Source organism: Scomber scombrus, chromosome 3 (genome assembly GCF_963691925.1).
Source record: "Scomber scombrus chromosome 3, fScoSco1.1, whole genome shotgun sequence".
Taxonomy (NCBI): domain Eukaryota; kingdom Metazoa; phylum Chordata; class Actinopteri; order Scombriformes; family Scombridae; genus Scomber; species Scomber scombrus.
In genome coordinates this window covers 30,581,467-30,600,336 of record NC_084972.1, presented here as the reverse complement: position 1 = coordinate 30,600,336, position 18,870 = coordinate 30,581,467, and the positions used below count along the sequence as shown (strand labels likewise).

At 37.9% G+C, this 18,870-nt stretch overlaps 1 protein-coding gene, 1 long non-coding RNA gene and 2 other non-coding genes across 4 annotated transcripts in view; 3 read left to right on the top strand and 1 right to left on the bottom strand.

The window, feature by feature from the left end:
* The window catches only part of LOC134004709 (uncharacterized), a 478,899-nt gene that overhangs the window by 240,724 nt on the left and 219,305 nt on the right, over positions 1 to 18,870 (bottom strand). The window lies entirely within an intron of this gene.
* Positions 1,404 to 16,984, top strand: ahcy (adenosylhomocysteinase). Its single transcript, XM_062444056.1, has 11 exons — positions 1,404 to 1,557; positions 6,401 to 6,591; positions 9,622 to 9,697; positions 10,642 to 10,794; positions 11,666 to 11,778; positions 12,082 to 12,289; positions 12,763 to 12,850; positions 13,022 to 13,139; positions 13,686 to 13,808; positions 14,201 to 14,272; positions 15,555 to 16,984. The coding sequence occupies exons 1-11, from the start codon at positions 1,530 to 1,532 to the stop codon at positions 15,684 to 15,686; spliced, it is 1,302 nt and encodes a 433-aa protein (XP_062300040.1). The 5' UTR covers positions 1,404 to 1,529; the 3' UTR covers positions 15,687 to 16,984.
* LOC133978245 (small nucleolar RNA SNORA17) lies at positions 9,098 to 9,187 on the top strand. Its single transcript, XR_009925005.1, has one exon. It is a non-coding gene; the product is annotated as a small nucleolar RNA SNORA17 (small nucleolar RNA).
* On the top strand, positions 11,325 to 11,460 carry LOC133978244 (small nucleolar RNA SNORA17). The gene has a single exon (XR_009925004.1). It is a non-coding gene; the product is annotated as a small nucleolar RNA SNORA17 (small nucleolar RNA).

Genomic DNA, 18,870 nt, shown 5'->3' with positions numbered 1-18,870 from the left:
CCATGTGAGCACATTACTAAAGTAATTAAGATGTTTTCATCTAGATATTGACAAAGTGCCTCAGTACAAGACAAGGCCACAACATTTGGTAGTCAGAATCAGCTTTATTGGACAAGTATTTTTCACACATGTAAGGAATCTGACTCCTGTTTTTAGTGGCTCTAAATGTGCTTACACATAAAAACCTTCAGAAAGACACACATGGACAACAAGCTGCACAAACATAATTTAAGATAAACATATTATGTGCAACAAGTGGGTGAAAAATAGATACTATAGACACAGCAGTGGACAACAAATACAAATGCATAGATACAAATAGTGCAAAGGTGTGAAGGAGTGTAAGGAGCGCTGGAATAAATATGGATTAGACTTTGTATACATACAGTAGGTAGTTATGTACAGTATACTGCCATTTTACTTTGGCGATGCAAATTGCCTAAAATTGTATTTCATGAAACCCGATTACTATTAACACAGTCGATTTAGGAGTGTGAAGACCAGGGGTCGGTGTCCGTTTTCCTTGATTGGTAATTCAGCCTACTGAAAAACATGCAGAGCTGTTATTTTAACAATCAATTAATTTTATTTTCTAGATTAATTCATCAGTTGTTTGGTCTATAAAATGTTAGAAAATGCAGTAAAATGTAAATCAGTGTTTCAAAAAGCTCAAGGTGATGTCCTCAAATGTTTTGTTTTGTCCCGGCCAACAATCCTCAACCCTAAGATATTCAATTTACTATTATCAGCTATCAATATAGTTGGTGATTAATTTAAGTTGGCAAATAATTGATGAATTGACCAATCACTGCAGCTCTACAATTATTATGTTGAACAATTCTATCTATCTATCTATCTATCTATCTATCTATCTATCTATCTATCTATCTATCTATCTATCTATCTATCTATCTATCTATCTATCTATCTATCTATATAATAAAAAAGTGATTTAATTTCTTAATTGACCTACAATAACCTGTTGAACCCCAGAAATCAGTATTATAGAATAGTTAGTTACTTAATTACTATCTATCTATCTATCTATCTATCTATCTATCTATCTATCTATCTATCTATCTATCTATCTATCTATCTATCTATCTATCTATCTATCTATCTATCTATCTATCTATCTTAATTGACCTACAAAAACCTGTTGAACCCCAGAAATCAGTATTATAGAATAGTTTCACTGTTATTTAATTACTAGCCGGGTAAACACCGACTGGGTCCAGACAAAACTTGTTTTAATCCCCAAAACACTCGCTCCTATTGGCTGACAGACACACATCAAATGCTATCCAATCAGATCGCGCAGGCGCGGGGCGGGAGCTGCTCCAGCCAATAGGAGCCCAGAGCGGGGCCGCGTTCGTCACCGCCCCCTTCGGGTAAACTCGGCCTGACTGTTGCTCCGCCGATAAAAACCGAGCGGTCATGTTCTCGTCCCTCCTTCTCTGACTCTGTCTATCGGCCAGGCTGCCGCTCTGTTCAACCTGCACGCAACAAAAAAACACCAGAAAACCACCATGTCTGAGAAACTCCCCTACAAAGTTGGTCAGTGTCGAGTTTAATTGTATTTTTTCCGATTTATTTTGTAATTATCATTTTTAACAGCTCTGTCTTTTTCCTGGTTAACTTGCTAGCATGTGGTTAAAAATAAAATGTAACGGCTTTGTTATGGTCCTCTTATCATGTTTATCGTCCGTTATTGTCACTTTTAAGCGTATCTCTAATTCAACTTCGCTATACGATGTTTCTAGTTTGCAGAGTTAATCCAAAAAAAGCTGAGAATGAGTCGACATGTAACAGTGGTATTAGCTTCTTTTCTCTGTGTGCAGAAGCGCCTACATAAGAGTCTGGGAGTTGTAGTTTATTACGAGATCTGTGTACGTGAGGCTCAATGGCTTTGTTTGTGTTTGTAAACTACCCTTCCCGTGATGCTTTGCGCGCTGCAAATACCGCCAGCTTCTAGCATGAGTGACAGGAGCAGGCAGAGCTGCAGTGTGTGTATGTGACTGTGTGACTGTGTGTTGCATGCCGTAGTAATGCTGCCCTGCGGACTACACGTGGTTTATTCCTTGTGAAGCAGCTTTTGAGAGCTAAATGCTTTTGATTTAAGTGTTCGTAGCAAAAGCTTTGTGGATTAGATTAAAAAATATGCTTTTATTGATTTTCGAGGTCCCTTTTTTATTACAGGAAATTAGAAGCACAGCAGGAAAAAGATGATGAAAACAATACAAAGAACAGGATGTTTTGTTTTTTTTTGCATTAAGAATATAAATGCACTTAAACAACAAATTGCATTCTGATGAGAATGTCTTAACAAAAATAATAATAATAATAAATTTAATTTGTACCACACTTTTCATTCATTGTGTAACTCACTCCTACAGTATAAATAACATAGATATATAGACTTTATTAGAATGATATTCTGTTGCAATGGCTCAAAAATAGTGCAGAATATATATTCTTTTTAAAAACAAGGGAAATAACAAACTATGTATAAAGATACAAAAATATATTGCATAAATTGCACAGCAGTAGAAAAGTTGTGATAGTTAAGATGAAAAAAGCAAAGAAAAGTCTTGTTTGGTGTAGGGCTGCAACTAAAGATTATTCTGTATTGATTGTTGATTATTTTCTTGATTTTAATTGTTTAGTTTGCTTCAGAAAATGGTAAATAGTTTCCCACAGCCTAAAGTGATGTCCTCAAATGTCTTTTTTTGTTCACAATCTAGAAATATATTCAGTTTACTTTCATGTGATGTCTTCAAATGTCTTGTTGTACACACAGCCCGAAGTTATTGATTTATTATCATAGAGGACGAAAGAAACCAGAAAATATTCAAATTTGAGAAGCTTGACTAAGAATTTGGATGTTTTCTTCTTTAAAAATTAACCCAAAACAGTTAACTGTATATCAAAATAGTTGGAAAAGAATTTAATGATTGGCAACTAATCGATTTAATCAATGAATTCTTGCAGCTCTAGTCAGGTGTTATGTATTTAAAATGAGAAGATTTTGCCTGCTGCAGCTGGTCGAAAACCAAATAAGTTGCACAATGTCCTGCCAACAGATAACTACAGGTCAATGTCTCTGTTACCCCCTCCTCGCCTCTCATTCCCCCCTTGCATACATCAAGAGTTCAACTCCCTGAATGTGTCCAGCAAATCTTGATTGATGCAGAATCACTCATTTACTCCAAGCCGTCAATCAGTGCCACGTTTTTGGTCATTTTTCGACTTAATCTTCAAACAAATGTAATGAGAAACGCTCGGGGGGGTGGGGGGGGGGAAGTTTTAAACATTCAAGTCCAGACAATCACTGCATGAAGTGTGAATGTTGAACCGCCTCCAGGTATGGGAGGACCGGCTTTCCAAAAACCAGTTCTGATGAGTACATTGACGCTCACATACTGTTCATATTCTGACTCGTCGTTAATCTCTACACCTAATTATATTTTCATCAATTACCCCATCAGTCATTAGGACAAGTTTGTTTGATCCTTCTGTTTGATTAAAATACATCCACAATCACTATTTTATGATCCAGGTGAACATTTTATAAAATATGAAGAATACAACATGTTTGAATGCTGATTTTTTTGATAAACACAGGTCAAACTTGTACATGTGCATATATAAAAATATGTATCAGCTGTACAAACATAAAAAAGCGTTGCATGCATTTTATTTAAGGAATGATTCGGCTAGAAGAAATGTAAAATTAGGTCAAATTTCACTGTCCTTCAACACTGTATTAGATCTGCAGTGATTAGTCAGTCCCTAGTGGCTGATAACACATTAAAAACAGCAACGGTCATCTGCCTAATTGATAAAATAATTGAGATTAATGCATAATGGGACTCAATGTTAGTTGCAGCTTTAACACAAAGCTTCACAGCATCCAAAGAGCTGAAATCTGAGTCTCATCTGATGTAAAACTCCACTAACTGACTTTAACTTGAGTTTTTAGTTTAATCACATAAACTTTGACCTCTGTGCAGACTCCTCATCCTCTCTGCGGCCGGTTATTCAGCCCAATGCCGGTTCAGTGCAGTTATCTCAGCCGAGGCATGTTTGTTCAGGTTTCAGAGAGGGTTGGTTGTACTTTGTGACTCACATCCTGCAGCTTTGTGTGGTTTACCTGCAGCTTCACCTAATGCTATATCATGATTATTTCCAGTATCTGATATTATTACAACTCAGTTTTTCAGCACTTATTATTTGGATTAAAACATAAACAAAGAAACAGTCCTAATCTAACTTGTAATAACTGCGTCATGCTCTTCTAAACATGAAAATATGATCAACTAATCCATCAAACTTAATTTATAAAGCGGCTTTCACTCAGGTTAATGTAATTCACGGTTAATTAACGAGCTGATAATAAGACAGAAGTGATAAGATAAAGAAAAGGGGAATAAAAAGTAAGATAAAATTATGAAAAGAAAAATTGAGAACAATGCACGCAAGAGAAAATAAGTGATTTTAAAAAAAAAAAGAATAAGAGATCAATGCACAGAGGAGAAAAAGATTAAGAGGAAGTTTAGAAAATGTAAAATAAGTTTATTAAAAGTTAGAGGAAAAAAACAACTAGATATAATAAAAATCTGGTTTGGTGCCTCTGCTCTTTTTTTTATAAGTTTGTAAGAAGGGTTTTTATCAGGGAGGGACCAAATCAGCAGCTTTTTTTTGGGTAGAAAAAACAAACTTTTCTCACTTTGTTCAAAGCATTATGAGAACAAAGTGCTGCTGTAAAATAACAAGGAACAGCCAACCCCCCCGCCTACCTTTAACCCTCCCAAAATCCTGCAGCTTTGATCATTTTAGGCTTTCATTGTAGGATTTGAAATAAAGAAATCAGTCACTGAGGTTTAGTAAAAGTTTTAATTCTTTAGAAGTTGAGTCCCCTGACTTTAAACGTATAAATGAACGAACGCTTTATCTTCATTATGCACTTTTTTATACATGTACATCAACCACAAATCAAGTTAATCGACTCAAAATTAGTCAAAAAGTATTGATTATGGACAAAAGTTATAGATTAATGTGCTCCTTCTTAGTGCCAGGTATCAAATGCATCTTATGACTTTATATTAAATGGTTTTAACAGGATCTTGTTCTTCACTGTGCAGCAAAGCTCAAGTAAAAAGAAAAGTGCACATGTGTAGCAGGAGCAGCTGCTGTCAGGAAGTGAAAGTAGCAACTGTACAAACTGCAGACCTCCTCAAACAAAAACCTGAACTGTTTAACAGCTGCGTTTCTGTCACTTTTTTCCCAGTAAAGCAAGAACACAGTTGGCAGAGTCGAGGTTATCCACATGTTAGAGAACAACACAGTATTTTACAGAGAGTGCAGATCTGATCGTATTTATCAGTTTCTTTAAGGCGGTATCTATCTAAAGTGCAGTAAATTTGACTTTCTACAAAGACCACAGGAAGAGGTTTGACAGCTGCAACAGATATCTGGACATCCTGTAGCACACTTTGCTACTTTTAACTTTTATATTTAGTTATTTGGATATAATTTGCTGATATTTGAGGGTTAAATTGAACTTTTAGCTCAATGCAAAATGTCTTAACTCTCTAGTTTCATGATGTTTTTGCAGTTTTAACATACTCAAACACAATTAAAGAGTTCATCATCAATGGAAGAACTTTTTACTCTTAATCATACGCTGTTTAATAATCCACGTTAAACTTTTTTTTTTCTTGTATAAATCTCATGTGAGAAAGTGCAGAAATGTTATCAACAGCGAATGGTGTGATCCGACCTGCAGCTCTCCGTTCCCAGCAACGGATGCAGAGGAATAACTCCTCGAGGAAGAAAACATTGATAACGGCTGAACAAATATCTGACTGTTGTATAACTGTGTGTGTCGTCTGTACAACGAGCACATCCGACACTCGTGACAGATGCGCTCTCGTCTGAGTCTAACGCAGCTGTCTGTAACGGCTCAGCTGCAGCTCACAGGTGCTTCAACATGAAGCTCACATTTACAGTTTTCCCTCCATTAGTACATGTGTCACTACAGTCGTTTATTGGATTCGGAGTGCTTCCAACACACAGGTGACCTACGTTTAACACTGCACCTGAATGCCTCAAGTATAGAGACACACAGATGAAGTGATGCTCATTTGACGTTTGGTGTCTAGAGATGAAGTGAGGGTCTCTGTGGTAGGACTAGCTTTGACTAGAAGTGTTTGATTTTGCCTTTTGGTCTCAGTCTGATCCAGATTTTAAGAGTCCTGTATGCATCTAAGTTTGAGTCCGGATTAAATCTCTGAGAGAATAACTGAGTCTTTGTGAATCCATCTTTATTACATTTCCATGATCATTTAAAGTGACAAAGCATCTTAACTCAACGTCCTCTATCTCTCTTTTTCTCCAGCTGACATCAGCCTGGCCGAATGGGGGCGTAAGTCCATCGACATCGCCGAGAACGAGATGCCCGGTCTGATGAAGATGAGGGAAATGTACGGTCAGTCCAAACCTCTTAAGGGCTCCCGTATCGCCGGCTGCCTCCACATGACCCTGCAGACCGCCGTGCTCATCGAGACCCTCACCGCCCTCGGAGCTGAGGTGACATTTACCAGCTGCTTTTTTCATTAAAAAAAACCCAAACATTTTATTTGTTACCAAGGGAAAGGTTTATACTGATCACACATGACTTACTGAAACATTTTCTCTTTCTTTGTCTCACATGGATAACAATGTTTATTTTCCATAACACTAGCACTTTAATATCCTTCTGGACTGCAGTAATAAGCTCAGTCAATACTCTCTGTATCCACAAAGCTGCGAGGGTTACGCATTATGTAACTTTCATCATCTCGTGCCTTTTGAGGCGCCACGTAAACCTCTGTGTGGATGTCTGTATGCAGCCCAGAGTTTATTTAACCATGCTATCTGCACATGAAGACAGGTCCACTTATACAGACACTAAATAGTTTACTAGAGCAGAGGTAATGAATAATATAGTATCACTGGAGCCCGACTGATATATCAGCCCTATCATAGATATATCAGTATCTTCATATATGTGCCGATATATTTTTATTTTTTAACTTCATGTAGGCAGCATTTTCTGTGTGTTTGATCCTTTTCCTTAACCCTCAAATAATATTCATATCCAGACTCTTCACAATATCCCCTCCATAATTCGTCTCTGCACAACAAATCATTCATGAATACATCATCACCCACAGATAATGAGCGAGGTGAATCCTTAATGAAGCTTTCAGAGAGCTGAGAGAGTTTAATATTCGTTTTTTACACTTCTTGTTTACAGAGAAAAAACATGAACTATATTAAATGAAAAATGTAACAGTATTTTTTTAATGTTTTGAATAAATGTGGGTCAAAAATAATATGTATCAGCTGCACTCAAATGTTTTAAGAAGTCATCAAATTTCAGGCTAAAAGTAAGAAGTATTTACTGCTTTCAAATGTACAAATGGGTCAAATTTGACCCAGGCTCCAAGTATTACTAATAATTCCAGATACAAACACATCAGTCAGAATATTTTTAAGAATGGGGCGAAAAAATCAATCAAGCGATGTTCTAGTTGTCTTTTTATCGTAGATTTTGGACTCTGGACAAACTTTTCTAGGAAACAAAAGACCTGCTGCCAAATGTGTTTTTAAATCGTTACCCTCTTTTTGCTTTCTCTTGATTTCATGTGAGGAATCACTTTGTGCAGAGGTGTGGTGCAGCAGATAGTCAAATATTAAGATACTGCTGTACTTATAATAGTCAAACAGTCTTTATCAGAGCTCTTTGGTTTACTGATAGCGCGGTGCAGCTTCTTTATGCTGCTGTGTGACTGTGTGGAGTTAAGTCACGCTGCGCGGCAGCTTGAAAGAAACGGTCATCTTCCGCCTCGCTGAAGTCCACTTTAGCTGCGGTTGTTGAGAAAGAGAGAGACGGGACAAATTTATTGATCCATTTATTGGCACAAACAGTCTCAGTCAGTCTGGGATTTTCCCCCTCTCTCTCCCTCTTGGTCTGTTTCAAGGCCGCTGTGTTCTGTTATCATGTTGGCCTTTATCTTTCTGACCAGGACTGGTCTGGTCCTGCAGGAACCTGCATCCTGGGAACCAGCAAAGAAAAAAATACTGACCTCCTCTGACCGAGTTTTTTTTGTTGGTCTCTTTTTGTATTTTACTGTTCTCACCGCAGCAGAGGGAATAATCCTGTGATTCTGTGGTGCTTGCAAATCCACTTTCCCTACGACCAAAGTTGGTGGTCTTTATATGGTAAATCCGGCCTATTCAGTTGGCAGCCTGCGGGCCACATCCAGCCCAGAACAGACCTCCACTGTGGTCTAAGATCTGTAAGGAGACAAAGTCAGCCTGAGAAACATACTGCGCCTGTCACTGCAGGATCAGAGTCAACTAGCTGTGGCAACAGCACTTGGATAAACCACATATACCCACTTGATTTATGTACATCCATTAAAAGTGCTTGTATTTGCTATTGACACACTTTTTTTTGTAACCTGGATCCTATTTTCTGATCCTAAGTGAGTAATGGGGACAGCAATTTTTGAAATTGGTCCACCAAAAGTGCTTTTTTTTCCCCCCACTGACATGCTCATTGTTTATTATAAGTGTCTGACAGAGAAATAAAAGCTTCTTCTTTACTTTTTGCATGATCCAACGTGTCTGACAAAGTGTTACAGAAGGAGAAGTCTTACTCAGAAATCTCACTAGAGTTGAGTTATTGCAGGAGTTCGCCTATATTTTCACATTTGATTTTTTTTTTTTTAGGGCAAAATTGACTAACTTAAATTAAACGGTGGAATTAAAAGGTCTTAAAGTCTTACATTTAATTTGCTGATACATGCAGACACCCTGCTGTTATTGTAAAATCCACATTTACAGGCAGATAGTCAGCTTTTACACTGCAATAATGAGTTTTGAACACTAGATGGCGGTAGTGTGTGGTGACTTAATTCATGTTAATGCACAGTAGGACCAAAAATATACTCCATGTATACAGTTTATAGATAATTATTTAGTAAAATAAAAAGCATAATATCTTTAATCAACCTTTTCATATTGTTCATATTACTGTTTTTAATGTTATGCCCCCTGATGCGTTACAACTCAACTGAGTGTTGCAGCTGTGTCATAAGGTGGCAGAGAGAGAACAGTGGTAGTCTGCACTGAGACTTTACAACACCCGGAGGACTTGGCGTGATACTATCCACCAACAATTAAACACTGTAGCCATGAAGTTGTTAGATTACCCTACAATTTCTCTTCTTTTTATTGAAATGAAATGATTTTTTTATTTAGTTGAATTCAGTTATACGAGATATAAAGATGCACATAGTGATACTTCCTGTCTGCACTTGTTAATATATGAAAACTCTCTCAGAAACTCAGTGAAGTGAAATTCATCAATAACTAAATTACATGTTCCCATAAATGCACTGAATGACCTGGGTGTTTTCAGGTGATATTTGATTATAGCACACCTTTTTGTTTAAATTCACTACCTCCACAAAAAGTTGTATCATTTAGTTCAGTAAATTATATAAAAGTCAGTGTAGCTTTTATTGTCTTCCTCCTTCTGACTCTCTTTCTCTCTTTCTCTTTGTTCAGGTTCAGTGGTCAAGCTGCAACATCTTCTCCACCCAGGATCACGCTGCTTCCGCCATCGCTAAGTCTGGTGTTCCAGGTAACCCACAATGCATCTGTGTTTACTGTATGTAAACTATGAAATGACCCGGTCAGGTTTCAACATGTAAACAACTTGTTTTTTAACTCTCTAGCTGCTTCAGCAAAAATAATCTTTCCATTTAACTACTGGATGAAGCCAGCTGAATCTAAAATGAAAATCTTATATTTTACTCTTCTGGCCTTTTTGTGCAGACGTTTCAGAAATGGCTTCCAGAGTCGATTAAATCTAAATTGGTAGCCTCTTTTTCTTTTTTTCAACGAGGAAAACTGTGCTTTTGGAAAACATAAACCTGCAGTTTGGAGCAATTAGGAATCCACCAAAGTGACCAAATTGTGAGTTTGGCTGCATTAAAACGGAGCAGAAGGGGACACGAGCGCAGTTTAACAATCTGCGACTGTCTGTTTTCCTCCTGATTTAGATGATTGTTACATGATTTGATACACACATTGTTGTTTACTGCTAAAAAAGATATTTAACCATTTTCTTATTCTCGTGCTTCAGTTTAGGTGGCGATCTTAGAGATAATGTAGAAAATTGTTAGTGTGGATGCAGTCTAGAGTTCCACAGCTAGCCTGATCTACCTCGTTCAGGTTTATGTACCTTTTTATAGTTCTCTATGATCTGCAAACAAATGCCGACTAGTCCTGCTACTGTCACTTCAGACTAATCTCCTGTATGGTCCCTCGGTGGTGGAACGAGTTGCAGAAGAATTGTATATTTTGTCAGCAACAGATCGAACGTCTCCTGAGGGAACTTACTCACTTAAAGGACCAGTGTGTAGGAGTTAGGGCCATCTAGTGGTGAGGATGCAGATTGCAACAGAAACAGAAAGAGCCAGTGTTTGGTTTGTCCATTCTGGGCTTCTGTAGTAAAGTAGTGGTATATCCCATTGTAGCTATATGTAAATAGATAAAGGTAACACTCTCTCTCTCTCTGTGTAGTTTACGCATGGAAAGGTGAGACCGATGAGGAGTACATGTGGTGCATCGAGCAGACTCTGTACTTCAGGGACGGTCAGCCCCTCAACTTGATCCTGGACGACGGTGGAGATCTCACCAACCTGGTCCACACAAAGTACCCCAAACTGTTGGCAGGTGTGTTTGTTTACACACACACACAGACACACACAGACACACACACACACACACACACACACACACACACACACACACACACACACACACACACACACACACACACACACATTGATAACATTAATACGTGGTTTTTCTGTGTTATATCACTTCCATGTTATTAAAGGATTAGTGATGTCTGACCCAGAGCTTTCAGTCTCTCTTCAGTGTTGGCTCATAAAATGATGGTGACTTGACTTTTGTAACTTTTAATCTCTGATGTCACAGTATTTTAGCTCAGTTTGGGGTTTATGTTATTTATATAGCACTTTTCAAAGCAAATGTTACAAAGTGCAGAACAGATTACGTAAGAGTAGAGACAGCAAGGATGACTATTAAACAAATTACAGATAAATATTATAGAGATCATGTTAGTCTGACTGTTTTGATACATTTGTGTCTTCTGTACAGTCAGAAGTACTTTCCAAATGTAGCAAAATTACAAGAAATCTTCACCAGATTTTGTATTATTGCATGATATGATTGATTTTAATGCCCCTTGAGGCGTTGCAGCTCAACTGTGAGTGTTGCAGCTGCGTCAAAAGGTGGCAGAGAGGAAACGGTGGTAGTCTGCACTGAGACTTTACAACACCCGGAGGACTTGGCGTGATACTATCCACCAACAATATAACAAACAACCTGTAGCTGTATTCACATGTATATTAAATTACCACTGAGAGTATGATGGTGCACTACAATGATGCATCTTACTCAACATTTGCTTTTTGCATGAAGTATTTTGTAAGCAGACGAAACATCTGTGTTAAAGTACAGCATAATATTATTGAGACTTATTGAAATGTTCCATATTTACATGGCCGTGTATTTTCAGGTATCCGTGGTGTGTCAGAGGAGACCACCACAGGCGTCCACAACCTGTACAAGATGTTGAAGAAGGGCGAGCTGAAGATCCCCGCCATCAACGTCAACGACTCTGTCACCAAGGTAACCAGCCTTGACCTTTTTATCCCTCTTCAACTAGGTACCATAAACATGTTTATTGAATTAATCACATTTCCTTATAATATATAATTCATCATTCAGTCATTTATGCAGCTATTGGGTTTTGCTGCTACATTTTGAGGTCATGTTAATGCACTGACTTATGGAAATTTGTAGAAATCTTTAAATCTGACACCAGGCCCACAGCGGGAACTTGTTTCTCCTTTTTATCTGTCTGGAAAAAGCTCATCATGCAGTTGAATAACATGGCCCTCATGTCTCTCTCTCTCTCTCCTCTTCTTGCAGAGTAAGTTTGACAACCTGTACGGTTGCAGGGAGAGCCTGATCGATGGTATCAAGAGAGCCACCGACGTGATGATTGCCGGTAAAGTGGCCGTCGTTGCAGGTTACGGTGACGTCGGTAAAGGCTGCGTCCAGGCTCTGCGTGGATTCGGAGCTCGCGTCATCGTCACAGAGATCGACCCCATCAATGCCCTGCAGGCCGCCATGGAGGGTAAGTGATGTGATGGAGACATGAATTCTTATTCACAAAACAACAAGAAAAATGTCAACTGCAGCTGCTCCACTCAGATATGAGTGATTTTTGAATTAAGGATGTGTCTGATGCACTTCCTACTGGTGTTTCATAATAAAACCTTTCAGATAATGAGGGGCTTATGGCTCACATACAGCTGGGAAAGATTTAATGTAAAGCAGATGGAAAAAGTGTTTGCATTACATCACTTTTTTTTTTTTTTTTTCAAAAATCAATGCTATTGGTCACCTTTTACTTCAGTCTGTGGGGTTTTACAAATATTTAACCAATGAAAAGTGTTAAAAAAAAAAGATTCGATAAGATAAATCTCATTACTCAACTGGATGCATTGAATTTTTTAAGCTTCCTGAAAAGTTGACGGTTTTGTACAGCAACGATAAGTAACAAACGATGAATGACTAAATCCCGTCCTCCTCTGTGTGGCTCTGTAGGTTATGAGGTCACCACCATGGATGAAGCCTGTAAGGAAGGAAACATTTTCGTCACCACCACTGGCTGTGAGGACATCATCCAGGGACGGTAAGTTAGAACAACTGACAGCAACTGTTTCCATCAGAAATGCCACTTTAATTAGTTTAAATCAGTTTCACACAGGAGGAGCTAAATTCAGTGTCATAATTACAATAAATACCATCAGTGTTATTTAAATCTTACGTATGAATTGTCTTTTTTCACGTGTTCCCTCTCCAGTCACTTTGAGTGCATGAAGGACGACTCCATCGTCTGTAACATCGGTCACTTTGACTGTGAGATCGACATGGCCTGGCTCACCAAGAACGCTGCAGAGAAAGTCAACATCAAGCCTCAGGTATGAGAAACAAAATCATCAACTGACACTGAACATTTATGAATTTGGAGAAGTATGTTAAACCTTTCTGATATCAGTCATGTTAAAGTAGTCAGGCTCCAGCTGGTAAATGTTAATTTGTTCATAGTCTGCTCAGCCAAAAATGACATTATAAATATACATATTTTTCATTTTGTACTAAGCTTTAGAACACAACTGCAGTGTTAGTGACTAGGTTGATCTTGTGATGAAAAAATATATTAGTAGTTAGATAAACTAGTCTGATTCTTTTCTGTATTTATTCCACTGAATGCCCATGCTGCATTTGTTATTTAGCTTGATAGTTTTATTCTGTACACACATCAATCAATCTTAATTTAAATTGAGCAAAAATCATCTCAAGGCACTTTTTTCTCACAGAGCACGTCTAGACTGTAGTCTTTAATTTAATTGAATATACATATTACATGTCAGTCTGTCCTGAGAGATGCATCCATCCTCATTTGTGATATTGAGCTTTACAAACTGAAGCTGAAGCAGTAATCTCTATCCTCGTCTCTTCCTCAGGTGGATCGCTTCAGGATGAAGAGTGGTCGTCACATCATCGTCCTGGCAGAAGGCAGACTGGTCAACCTTGGCTGTGCCATGGGACACCCCTCCTTCGTCATGAGCAACTCCTTCACCAATCAGGTACTGAGAGTGTGTGTGAGAAAGGTAGCCTCTCAATAATGGCTGCCTCAATACAATACATCATTTATTTTACTTGATACTTTACAGTAAACTCAGGGCGTTTTTGTCCATGTCGGGATCCTGTTTATGCCTTTAGGTCCATTTTATGCCTTTTTTTTATTTTTATTGGGTAGCCAAGTAGAGAGATGACAGGAAATGAGAGAGGAACTGCCTGCAACAAAGATCTCTGGCTGGATGCAAACTAGAGATGTTGCTGTTCATGATCGGCATCATAACTCAGACAAATTAACTTTTTTTACATTGTTGGCGTGACCATTTCCTGGATAAAAAAAAAAATCCTATTAAACATGGTTATTTATGACGTCATTTGTCCCCCTTTTCCTTTCCTGTAGGTGCTGGCTCAGATCGAGTTGTGGACGAACACCGCCAAATACCCCCTGGGAGTCTACTTCTTGCCCAAGAAGGTCAGAAGCCACATGATGATGATGATGATGATATATTTAATGCATCACATACAGCATTTAAACTTAACTTCTTTAACAACAGTCTTCCTGAATGTCATTTTAAAGTAGACCTTAGACCACTGACTGAGTTTAGAGACTTCACAGCAACACTCTTGATGTTTGCATGTGAGGTCATAAACATATAAATTTAAGATGGGGATCAAGCCTGTTGCTACAGAGATATTTATTCGGTCAGAAGTTTGTTCTTTAGAGCGGTATGCAAATGTCAGTAAAGCAACTGAGGCAGAAAATCCCAAATCAAACATCCTTTAACCTTTTTATAATAAATGTTTTTACAGTGAGTATTACAGAGAACAATTACATCAGTGTGAGCAGGAATTTTAAACGTGGTAAAAGATGCAAAAACGAACAGGAAGAGGCAGCAGCTGGTGACTCCAGCAGAGCAAAGGTTTATTTGATGCTTAACAGACTCAGAAAGAGAATAAGAGTAAAAAGTGAAGTGATGATTTGGAGCTGTTTTCTCACAGAGCATTCTTCCTCTAAAATTCTGGGGGTTTTTTTTTGCCTTATTTCCTGATGTATTCCTCCGTCTAACAGAACAGAGAATATTCTGACATGCTTTACTAACGTTATAGTAGATCTGCAACAATTTTTGATTTATCCTCTATGGGTTTGAGTAAAGAGCAACAATTAGCATACTCAAAGACAATTATAACAGTGTTCATCATGAATGGAAGACCAGCGTAATGCAACTTTTGTACTCAATCATAGCACACTTTGCAACTCGTAATAGTAAATAGTTAGAAAATTAAAACATCTCCAAATAACTGATATTTGAGGGTTGAATTAAAACTTTTAGATCAATGAAAAATGTCTTAAGATGTTTGCTAAAACTGCAAAAAAAAAAAACTCGACTCAAACACAGTTAAAGTAAAAAGAGTTCATCATCAATGGAAGAACATTTTACTCTTAATCATATCCTGTTTAATAATCCACGTGAATATTAATATTCTGACACCACCATTACCTTGATCATCAAGTAAACATTTCAACAAATAATTTTAAAAATATTTCGTATATTTTGGATTTTATGAGTTGTATCTCCCAGCCAGGATACGTTGCCCCTATTAAGGTATAAAACATGTATATATGTATGTATCTCCTGGTGCATGTCCCCTATTTAAGGGTTAAAACTCGTATACAGTTTATCTACATGGAAATGACAGCTTCCCAACATGACCGTCACCTCACCCCCCCGACTCTTGTTTTTCTGTCCCGTCAGCTGGATGAGCAAGTGGCAGCTGCCCACCTGGAAAAACTGGGAGTGAAGCTGACCAAGCTGACAGACAAGCAGGCCAAGTACCTGGGTCTGCCCAGCGAGGGGCCCTTCAAACCAGACCACTATCGCTACTGAGCCATCCCAGCCGCAGTTGTGGAAGAGGAGAAGAACAAAAGAAGAAAGAGGAGGAGGATGTGTGGCTAGAAGGCTGTTTTGTAGTAGATGGGGACACTTTAGCCAGGTTGCACTCTGGGCATCGTATTGGTTTTAGGCTGCCAAATGTAAACTTTTCAGGGATACTGGGAGATGGTTTGTTTCTTCTTCTATTTTTAATAGCTTCCATATCAAATACAAAAATCTTATCATGTTGATCAAAGTGATTTAGCATGACTGACATTTGGAAGGAACACCTTTCCTTTTTTTTTATTCTGCTTTATTAAGGTGAGTTTAAATGTTAATCTACCAATCGGCTGCTGCTGAGTGACTCGATTCTGGTTGAAAACTGCATCCACCAACAGCTTTATGTGGGACGTCGCAAAATGTTTAAGTTCTCTTTGTTCAGACGTTAAAGCAACATCTTACCCTGTATTTTTGATACCGCCGCTACCTTTTTAATCATCCACCATCTTTCCCCTCCTCTCTCTCTCTTTCTCATCACTACTCCTCTGAAACAACATCAAGCTCTGCTGTGGCTAAAGAGAAAAAAGAAAGTCTCTTGTTTGTCATTCCCTCTCTCCATTTATGGAATCAAATAAACCCCGATGCTTTTCCGTCTGAGCGCTTCTCCCTCCCATCTCGTAGCAGCTTTTGAGGTAGAAGAAGGAACCGGTTTTTCTTCAGTATCTTGAATGAATGAATGAATGATTGATTTGAGGCAAAACAGTTAAGTGTACAGTGGCCTTATTCCAGTATTATTTTTACATAATGCCGCCCTGTGTTAGCACTTAATGAAAGAAATAAAAAAAACTGTACTTGAACTGTGCGATAAGACTGTGGAGACGCCTGTTTGTCAGTGCTTGGCGTTACTGCGTGTTTATTATGTATCCAGGTTGATCGCTGGAGAGTATAAAGAAGCAACGCTGCCAAAGGAATCACCACAGAGCATCATGTTTTATGCCTGATTTATAAGAAGGAAAAAAAACTAAAGTCTTACTCCCTGTTGCCTCATTTTCTTCCTTTTTATTGTAATTATTTAATTTGACTTGAAGGGCCAAAAACAAAGTGCAGTGCCCCCTCCCAACCCAATACCTGTCTTCTCTCCAATAAAGCCAATCAGATGTTTGTTACAGGTTTACGGTGATGTTAAAAAGTTGAAGCCACAGTTCACAACGGTTACAGCTCCAAGTACAAAAGTTCAGCTGACTGTAAACGATGGATTGATGAAACTAACTGTCAAGTGTGACGATGAAAAAAATAAACATGTTGGCTCTGTGTTTGTTTCTCATATGGTTGATTTTTTTTTTCTTCCATTTTTAGAAAAACAAACCAGCACTCTGAAAGGGTGGGTTGGGTTTTCTGTCTCCTCCAGGTGTGTGTCTGCCTGCAGCTAATCTCTCATACTACTGGTTTATCAGGCTAATAATTTTTATGCACATTATATGCTCAAGGTGTGGTTGTAGTGATTTTAAAATTATTTTATGTGTTTCATACCATCATTGACTCCTAACTCCAGTTAACCTGCCAGTAATCAGCAGTTAGAACTAATGAAACTAATCATTAGTTACAGTCCTTTGTAAAAGATTTCAAAATGAGCTCCATTTCAACCCACTACAACAGTACAATCCTGCTTTTGCATTATTATATATCTCAGCAATAGTATTATTTCCTTAAAGTATTAAAAAGGTCTTAAAAGTCATTAAATTTGCTCTTAAAAAATGTGCAGATACCAATAAGTTTGGACTTATTGTCCCATTTATGCTACTTTAAAGTGGAAATGAAGCAGTTGATCAAATGAACATTATTTACTAAATAGGTTTCCACTCTTATTAAGAGTCATAAAATACATGGCAAATGTTAACGAACGAAAGAAGGCTCCCATCTTTCAGTCATGGGGTTGGTTGAGTTCACCACGTATAATAATGGAGACTGAAAGATACAGATAGGGAAATAATGTCACACATTATGTTGAATGCATCTTTCAAAAAAACAGACTACTTGTCCCTTAGATACACCTGGTAGAGATCTGCTCTGAGTTCACTCTTAAAACTTGTGAATCGTATGATTGTGGGTTAAATATTACCTGAGAGAAACAATCTAAATTCATACAAATAAAGTAATTTAAATCAAATGAACGCATGGTTTACCCCAGAAAACTTAAACCAAGGTGTTTTGTCTTGTCTCCAATGTGAGTAGTAATAGTCATAATCAAATACTAAAGTTTGCTGTGCAGTGTAATTAACGGTGTAGTTCATCTTATTCATAATGAGATAGATATAATTTTCCACTTGTGTTCGGAATTTTCTGTAAACAGAGGACTCGACAACAAAGAGAGACATCTTTTTAGTTTATTCAAATACATCTGCAGGCTGGCGAGTTTTAACACATAACACAGAACATGCTGTGGGCAAAAAAGCAGGCTGAAGTCTACACAGTTGAGCTTTATAAACACCAGCATTACAAAACATCCTAGACACCTGTGGCGCATATGTCATAACCTCCTAAACAAATCAGATTACATGGCTCTCAGCCAAGTTGAGAGTGGACAGAAACAGACTTCAGGGTCTTCTGTCTGTGTCCTGAATAGAACTGTATGACTCTAAACAGCTAAAGAGAGAATGGGTTCATTTTTCCTAATACAACTCACTCATTTACTCACTTTTAATATTTTAATTTTAATGTTTTATTTCTATCCAGCAGGTGTCACTATTTTACTCATATTACCTTAAACTCTTTACTCATGGTCAACTGCTTGTAATTAACAACCTGCCTCTTTACCAGTATGACCAGTGTTAGTCTGACTCAGATGAAGCCAGATTTACTTGAACTTGCTTTGTGATGTAAGGCTCCTGGTCTGTGAACCGGACAAGATCCCCCACCAGCTAGACACAGTGATAAGATTGTCTATGTACAAATCCTCCCAGGCATCAATCAGAGCTTCAATTTCATTATAAAAATCAAGTTAGCGGATAAAACGCAAACCAGATGTCAGAGCAGCAGATCTGATACAGATGTAAGCGCATTAAATCACTTTCAGGCGCACTCTAAAAGTCTGATAATTGGACTAAAAGTCAGAGGGTTAGGGTTTTTTAAATGTCATTGAGATAAAATGAACAGCTGAACAAGTGACGTAGCTCAGACCACATCATAAAACAAAACTGAT